The following is a 9,185-nucleotide window of genomic DNA, read 5'->3' as shown; positions in this document are numbered from 1 at the left end:
CAGAGAACTTTCCCTCCTCCACTGACAACGTGACCATTAGCGAGCACAAAGCGGCACACATCCTCTTGATGCCCAGAGAAGACTGCCTGAGGACAGCGCTGCAAGCCAGTGTGATTGGGACGAAGCCAATAAGCCTGAATATCCTCTGCCTGGGACAGGTAAAGATACTCGCTATCTAGCTGCATCCAAGGCATTAAACTGGAGGGAAAATATTTTTAATATTAGAAAATATGTAGCATTTTGATATGCATCAAAATAACAAGCATCATACATTGGGATCCTTGGTTGCCTTTAAATTTAGGGCCTTTCCAACTACTTTAAAAAAATTCCCAGTTATAACTATGCTAATGCTGATCCAATCAATGAGTTATGGGGAGGGAGGCTAGCCTTGCTATGGGGAGAATGATATGTGCCTGGCTTGACACATTTAAAATAAAATATGGTGGGGTACCCTTCAGCACTAGAGAGGTGGAAATGCCCAGCCTTCGAAGAACTATTTGAAAGTATTGTACAAACAAATTATCCATGTAGTGGCAGATACTGTTGCAGGGGAGTTAGGAGTTTAGCTAAAGTTTTTACAAAAGAGAGGCAGAAAACCACATAAGGAAAGACTTCCCAATGGCCCTGCACCACTTCCAACCAGAGTTCTGTATGTAGATCTTCTGCACTAGCAACAAACAAGTGTCACAGAAGAAATCCGTAAAGATGGAAAGATAAACAAGAACTGGACAAGAAGAACTCAAAGTTGGAATGATACAGTAGTAGCAGAAGAGATATATGCATAGACAGAGCAACATCCCCTGAACTAATTCTGTCCAGAGTTAAAGGTCTCTAAATTATGTGTAACCTAATAGATGCTAAAGCTTAATGAAGACTAAACATGCAAGGACAACCAAAGATACAAAGCCAGTTCTGGTGGCTGATATTGGGCATGAGAAAATAGGAAAAAGTCACTTGCTTGCGCTTCCATTTGAGAAGCAGGTTCCTCTGACAGCGTCCACGTCTCCAGTTTTGAGAAACTTTGACCCTTTCCTTCACAGGGATACCTTCCACTCTGCAGAGGGGGAGAGAGAGAAAAGAAAAGTCAGATCTGGGTAGGAATGCATTAGCATACTGAAACCACATAAGAGAATCTGATGAGTGCGTTCAGTTCGATGCTGGAACTGCAAGAGGGGCTCATCCAGCAGGGACACATTTGCTGCCTAATACCACTGTAAAATTTCAAAAAGGTGCCACAGGCAGGAAACAGGTAGGTGACTACATCTAGCCTATACCAATTATTTCTAGTTCTCTCTCACCTTACTACTACGTAACCATATAAACTAAGCTTGTTATTCCTGTTTGGTCCTCGAATTTGTTAAAAATCTTCATTTCTCCCTGGATAAACCCAAACAAATGGTAACCATATAAACTAAGCTTGTTTTTCTGGTTTGTTCCTTGAATTTGTCCATCTTCATTATGCTGTATGCTAATTTACTGCTCACCCTCTACCTATATGTATGAACTGGTAATTTTCATTTCATTGTATCTGAAGAACTGCACACACACAAAAGTGCATACCTTGAACAAAAGTTTGTTGGTCTTAAAGGTGCAACTGGACAAACACTGTTTTGTTTCATCAAGTTTGTGCCATTTGAAAGCAAGAACACATTGAAACATAATACGTAGTTTAAGAATTTAGGGAAGGGCTGTGGCTCAGTGAAGAGCCTCTGCTTTGCATGTAGAAGATCCCAGGTTCAATCCCAGGCATCTCAACTTCAAAGGGTCAAAGAAACTTCAAAGAAAGACCTCTACCTGAGACCCTGGAGAGCCACTGCCATTCTGAATAGACATTACTGATCTTGGTGGACCAGTGGTCTGATTCAGTATAAGGCAGATTCATTTGAGAGACTTACAAAGAGGCACGAGCTAATTTTACTACAACTTTCTAGCAGACAACTGCATATTGAACATATATGTACAACTAGCAGTAAATCCCATTGTGAAAACAATACAACGAGATCTAGAAAGAGGCTCTGGGGGAGTGCTCTGGCTTTGGGCAAACAGTGTCAATTTGCTGTGGTGACCTCAGCAGGGTATAATGACAGAGTCCACTGTTTTCTCCAGAGGAACTGATCTCTGCTACCTGAAGAGCAGTTGTAATTGTGAGTGATCTGTAGCCCTCACTTGGAGATTGGCAGCAATTGTTACCCAGGACAAAATGGCTGGTTTGGAGGGTGGAGGTGGCAACCCCATCTCCTTCCCAGCTAACCATCAACCTACCATTATCTGCCCCTTTGACTTCAGCTGACTTCTGCCCTCCCTTCTGCAGAGCAGTTGTAATTGTGAGTGATCTGTAGCCCTCACTTGGAGATTGGCAGCAATTGTTACCCAGGACAAAATGGCTGGTTTGGAGGGTGGAGGTGGCAACCCCATCTCCTTCCCAGCTAACCATCAACCTACCATTATCTGCCCCTTTGACTTCAGCTGACTTCTGCCCTCCCTTCTGCAGAGCAGTTGTAATTGTGAGTGATCTGTAGCCCTCACTTGGAGATTGGCAGCAATTGTTACCCAGGACAAAATGGCTGGTTTGGAGGGTGGAGGTGGCAACCCCATCTCCTTCCCAGCTAACCATCAACCTACCATTATCTGCCCCTTTGACTTCAGCTGACTTCTGCCCTCCCTTCTGCAGAGCAGTTGTAATTGTGAGTGATCTGTAGCCCTCACTTGGAGATTGGCAGCAATTGTTACCCAGGACAAAATGGCTGGTTTGGAGGGTGGAGGTGGCAACCCCATCTCCTTCCCAGCTAACCATCAACCTACCATTATCTGCCCCTTTGACTTCAGCTGACTTCTGCCCTCCCTTCTGCAGAGCAGTTGTAATTGTGAGTGATCTGTAGCCCTCACTTGGAGATTGGCAGCAATTGTTACCCAGGACAAAATGGCTGGTTTGGAGGGTGGAGGTGGCAACCCCATCTCCTTCCCAGCTAACCATCAACCTACCATTATCTGCCCCTTTGACTTCAGCTGACTTCTGCCCTCCCTTCTGCAGAGCAGTTGTAATTGTGAGTGATCTGTAGCCCTCACTTGGAGATTGGCAGCAATTGTTACCCAGGACAAAATGGCTGGTTTGGAGGGTGGAGGTGGCAACCCCATCTCCTTCCCAGCTAACCATCAACCTACCATTATCTGCCCCTTTGACTTCAGCTGACTTCTGCCCTCCCTTCTGCAGAGCAGTTGTAATTGTGAGTGATCTGTAGCCCTCACTTGGAGATTGGCAGCAATTGTTACCCAGGACAAAATGGCTGGTTTGGAGGGTGGAGTTGGCAACCCTATGTCCTTTCCAGGCAACCATCAGCCTACCGTTATCTGCCTGTCTGTCTTCAGGTTTACACATACACACCCCGCCTCAGAAAGGGCAGTCTTTCCCTGCAGTGGGAACCAAAGCAGCTGACATCATTCTCCTCTCCCTCATATGATCCACACAACTACTCTATGAGGTATGTTAAGGTTGAAAGTGTGTGAATGGTCCATAATTCCCCAGGCTGCTTTTAAAATATGAACCTGGGACCTGCACACCACCCTCTGAAGCGCTCTCTGTGGCAGTAATGGGGTGACTGCTGGCACTTTTTCCTATCATTTTTTGCCTTGTGGTATTCTGCTTGTGGTGTGATCTGTTGTCTTTGTGGTGTGGCATGATTGTGTTATTGGGGTTGTTTCTTTTGAAGGGGAAGTGATGTGTTCTGAGTGAGGACAAATTTTACCTCAGAATACAGTAGGGTGGGGAGTATGGCATTGTATCTGTCTGTGCAACTGAAAATTCCAACTGCCTTGCCGGGGTGTGTGGGGAGTTTGAGGTGTGGAATGGAGTGAAGTCCAATCAGCTTCCATATGCAAAAGACCTTGAAATGCTGGGCGGGACTGCAGAAAGCAGCCAGTCAACCCAGCCAGCGTCTTCTGACTGACAGTTCTTCCGGCCAAACACTAAAGGGGCCAAATTTAGAACGTTCAATATAGAACGTTGCTATTCAATAATAATAAGGGAGAGATGAACATATATGAACATACAAAGCTACATTACATCACACCACTGGTGCATACAGTTCAGTACGGTCTGCGCTGACTGTTGGCAGATGCTTAGTCGCAGGCAGAAAGGTGTCTTTCCCAACACCTGCTACCTAAGATTTATTAACCAGAAGGTACCAGGGACTGGACCTCTGACGTTCTGCGTAGAAGCATATACTGAGCTTTGACAACTGAGCTATGACACTGCCCCAAACAATAACTGGGCTAGTAAAAGAAAAAGAATATCCAGAATAATGGACAACTCATGATTCTCAACTTATACAAATGATTTCATAGCAATTTTAGAGATTTTTACCAGCACATTTTTACACTAAAAGAAAAAAATATATGAAAAGTATAAAGTCTAAAAATCTATGCAGTTATTTTTGGAAGCACAGCACATTCAGATTACAGAATTTCCCACTCATGAAACTGTCACTAGGTCTTCTATAAATATCATTGCCAGATGCAAGCAGACCACAAGCATGGATGGAAGGGTTATGCAAATAAGCCATTAACACATTTCCACTAGGGGAGTGCAAGGGAAAAAAGTCAGCATTTTTCAGCTTCGGGTATACCAGACCCGAAAAATATCAGTAAATGCCGAATTTCCCCAGTCCAATACCGGTAAAGTATTTGGATTGGGGAAATATTCTGTATTTCCAAATATATTTGGATTGTTATACCCACCAGGAGGGAAGGGAGGCATGTTAGAATGCCTTCCTTCCCTCCCCAAGCCCCAGGGCTTCCACTGGCGGGGCGACTGGGGAAGCGAAGGGAAGGCATTTAAACATGTCCAGACATGCAGGGGGGCTGGAGAAGGCAAGGAGGGGAGCTGGAGAAGGCTACTGCGGGGAGAACCCAAGGAGGGAAATAAAGGTATTTAAAGAAGCCTCCCAGCTGTTCCTTCCCTCCCCGAGTCTCCCCGCAGCAGCAGGCAGGCACAGGGAAGGAAGGAGGCATGTTTCCATGCCTTTCCTTCACTCCCCCAGCTGCCCCACCATCGCAGGGTAACAGGGGAAGTGAAGAGACGGCATGGAAATGTGCCTGATCTCTCTGCCTTGCCTTCTCCAGCTGCCCCACTGCAGCAGAGCAGCTGGAGAAGGCAAGGCAGAGAGCCCAGGCATGTTTCTATTCCTTTCTTTCCCTCCCCAAATTCAGAGGAGCATTTAAACATGCCTGGGAGGCAGCAGGGAGGCGTGGGGATGGAAAGGAAGGCATTCTTCCCATGTAATCCAATCAGTGCAGTGCTGGTTTACATGAGAGGAAGCCATTTCAGCCCTCCCTTTCACTCCCCCTCCCACTCAGGAGCAGGGGGAGCAAAAGGAGCACTGAAATGGCTGCCATGGAGGCATTTAAACTCAACAGCTGACTGGCAGCTCTGCCTGTCAGCTGTTAGGTTTAAATGGCTGGTAGGGTTAGGTATAGCTGAATGAACCCGAACAAAAGCTGGATAAAATCAGCTTTTTCGGGCTCAGCTATACTGGTAGCCAAATACAGGTCTCTGATCTGTATTCAGCTTATATGGTACCCAAAAATAATGATAAGGCATTTTTCAGGTATTCATTTGGCTTGGTTATTGCTTTTTTTTCCTTTTAATTATATTTATTGGGTTTTCATCCATAATCATTTGTTTCCTTACATATATACATTTTGGAGTCAGTTATCTATTTTCTAACTATTTGTACAATCCCGACCATCATTTTACAAAAATTTCTTCACTTTTCTCTTGTAACATTAAACTCAATTTGTCCATTTCGGCTACTCCCATAAGTTTCTCTATTACTTCATCTTGTTTGGGGGTACTATCTTGCTTCCAACATTTCGCCCATTGTATCCTAGCTGTAGTTAACATATATATTATTAAATGTTTATCACTGTAGCTAATGTGTTCTGGAAGTATATTGAGTAGAAACGTTTCTGGCACTAAATCAAGTTTAACTTTTACCATTTCCTGTATTATTTTCTGAATAGATATCCAATATTTCTGTATTTTTGTACATCGCCACCACATATGATAGAATGTTCCAACACTTGTTTTACATTTCCAACAAATGTTGGAGCAGCTTGCATAACATTTTGCTATTCTTTCTGGCGGCCAATACCATCTATGAAACATTTTGAAAACATTTTCTTTGAAATTAGTCACCCTCATAACTTTGATAGTTTTCCAAATCTTTAGCCACTTTTCCGGTTGGATTACATAACCTATATCTCTCATCCATGCGTCTATGTTATTCTTCATTATTTCTTCTTTCATATATTCTTCCAATAATATTTTATATAATTTCTGGATCAATTTGTCATTTGAGGAGAGCCAGATTTTATCTAGCTCATTTTTGGCATCATAAAAGCCTGTTTTTAGATCTTTTTGGTACCTTGATTTTAATTGTGTCTGTTCCCACCAAGATAATTTTAAATTATATTGTGATTGTAATTCCTTTTCTTTTTTTTCTTCTTTTTTTTAAGCCCCCGGAGGGGAATTTTTATTGATTTTTTAAACGCTACAAAAACTAGAACAGAAACAAGGAAAAGGGAAAGCTACATATAAGGGAGAAAGTAAAGAACCCACTACTAACTAAAAACCCAAGAGAGGAGATCTCCAACTAGCTTTTTATACTTCATTCAGACTTTTCATCTTTGTACTTCTTATGAACTGTGTCAATCTTTTAACCCTTTTAACCATCCCCAGTTACATTTAATTGCCCAATAACAGTGCCCCCCATTCAGCAATAACCGAGCCGAATAAGAATAATAGAATGAAGAATTGGCTCGGTTATTGCTGAATATACACCCTAATTCCACTGTTTAGTTTACTAACACTTGCTGGCCAGTATGGTATACTGGGTCTAAAGAGATTTAGAGATGGGAAAGTCTAGTTCAAGTACACATTCAGCTACAGAGTTTACAACTCATGATCTCTCAACCTAACCTACCTCACAAGACTGCTGAAGGAGGAAGTGAGCTACTCTGAGCTCACCAGGATAATAAACTATCCAAGTTTAGACTAATCCTGAAAATAATTTCTCTTCTACCATGAAAAACACCTTTCACCCATTGTCAATGTTTTAAAAATAAGACTTTGTTTTTAAATAATTCTATTATGCTTTCTCAAAAGATATTAAACCACATCTTTTCCAATTTAATGATTCCCATGTGACACTGTATCAAACGCTCTGCTGAAATACTACAGAAAACCCTGTCCTTATTCCATTACATTTATTACAGAACTACACTGTTCTGTTCATACAGAGAAGCTGTTCTGGTATGCTAACCCTAACAGGCAGCATTGACACGCATCCTAATGTTGCTAATTTTGAATGTTCATTTCCTGAATAAACATAAATCTGATTTCTCATTTAAGCAAAGACCCAGTTTCAAAGCTACATATAATAGTTGTCATCTCAAAGCATAAGACTTGCACTGAATCCTAATATAGGGGCATAAGACCAGAATAAACTCTCAGAGGAAAAAACTACCACCACCTGACCCAGGTGTAAATATAGCAAGACAGTACCTACCTTACCAAAGCAGTATGGGGGGCATACATATTTCTGAAGATAGTAGAGTCTAAATTTAGCACCCAGTGGAATGATAAAGCACAGAAAGAGAATCCTTCAAGAACTCTGCATGAAAGAAAGCTACTTTAAAACAGGATTGTGCAACAGTGGGAGGAATAAAACTCTAGGAATGCTTTTGTCTGGACTCTGTGAATTCCAGCACCAGGCTCACGGGCACCAACCCTTCAAATGCACGGCAGGTTACAGCACTGGAGCTATTGTGGTTGTTTATTATTAACACAAATTTGGAATGGATTTTTGTTCTCATGGAACTATAAAAGTGAATTCAGGCTAGTTAGCTGGTGCCCACATCAAAGGTGGTAGCCTAAATAGGTATGGTGCATTTGTTCACGTTTATCCTTTCCCTCCCCCCGCATATTGTTTCCCAAGTGTTAATTTTTTAGAATCATAAGCTCATTGTGGCAAAGACTTCTCAAGTACACTTGCTAGCACAATGCATAATAACTGTACTGTGACCTCTAACACCCCCTTGGGTGGACCTTCAAGGAGTAGTCTTTGCTACTGTGATAACATACTGTATTTTCTCTCCTAGTAACTCAGCCACAATACCTCTAATTTTATATATTATATTGTTTATATATTATATATTGCAGGGAAGGGACATTTGCTTCCTTCCCTTTCCCCCCATTTCCCCCTTTTTCTCCCCAAGCCAAACTCCCCTTCTTTTTCTTTCCAACCCTCCACCAAGCCAAACCCTCTTTCTATATTTTTCTCTCTCCCTTCAAGCCAATCCCCTTTCTTCCCCCCCCCAAGCCAATACCCCCATCTGTCCCTTTCTCTCTCCTCCCAAACCAAATCCTCCCTTCTTTCTCTGACAACTTTCCCCTACCTTTGAGCCTGGCAGCGGCTCTAATCCTCCTTTGTCTTCCTCGTTTTCTCCCTCCCCACTCCCTCTTTCTCACCCGATTTGGCATGCCTAATGCAGGCTCCCGCCTCAGGGTCGCAGAAGCCTTGCCCTGTATCCTTTGTGACAGCCTGGGCAGGCTCTCTGGGACCCGGGAGGCAGAATGCCAGTGTGCAGTGGCACCCCATCATTGAGGCAGCGAGACTGAGCACGGTCCTTCATTGCTGGCTATTGGCGCCAGCGATGATGTTCATGGCAGCCTCCCCAGCAGTGGGTGGCATGGCGATGGCCCAGATGGGCCCAAAGCCTGTTTGGGGGTCGGTGGCCCCACTGGCAGCTCCTTCGCCGTCAATGAGCTTAGCAGCGGTCGCAGCTCTGGTGGTGGCAACAGGCTTGGCGGTGGCTTTCCCAGCAGTGGAAGGCGCGGCAGCAGCAGCAGGCTCAATGATGTCATTTGGGCCAGGCTCCCGGGCCAGGACATAAGAACATAACATAAGAACATAAGAGATGCCAATGTTGGATCAGGCCAAAGGCCCATCCAGTCCAACACTCTGTATCCCACAGTGGCCAGAAATACCAGTGCCATCAGGAGGTCCAGCAGTGGGGCCAGGACATTAGAAGCCCTCCCACTGTTGACCCCCCCCAAGCACCAAGATGACAGAGCATCACTTGCCCCAGAGTCCCTATCTATACCTTGTGGCTAATAGCCACTGATG

The 9,185-nt window shown here is 43.8% G+C and overlaps 1 protein-coding gene across 1 annotated transcript in view; it reads right to left on the bottom strand.

Annotated features, from left to right (window-relative positions):
- FBXW4 (F-box and WD repeat domain containing 4) overlaps positions 1 to 9,185 on the bottom strand; it is a 106,047-nt gene that overhangs the window by 80,378 nt on the left and 16,484 nt on the right. Inside the window, exons 2-3 of the mRNA XM_015415939.1 lie at positions 959 to 1,054; positions 13 to 198 (exon numbers count right to left, since the gene is read on the bottom strand). Of these exons, the coding sequence (XP_015271425.1) occupies positions 13 to 198; positions 959 to 1,054 (282 nt within the window). The remainder of the gene's footprint in view (positions 1 to 12; positions 199 to 958; positions 1,055 to 9,185) is intronic.

The sequence above is a fragment of the Gekko japonicus genome, unplaced genomic scaffold (genome assembly GCF_001447785.1).
Source record: "Gekko japonicus isolate JY-2015 unplaced genomic scaffold, Gekko_japonicus_V1.1 scaffold59, whole genome shotgun sequence".
In the NCBI taxonomy this organism is placed as follows: Eukaryota; Metazoa; Chordata; class Lepidosauria; order Squamata; family Gekkonidae; genus Gekko; species Gekko japonicus.
This window is presented reverse-complemented; position numbering and strand designations above follow the sequence as displayed.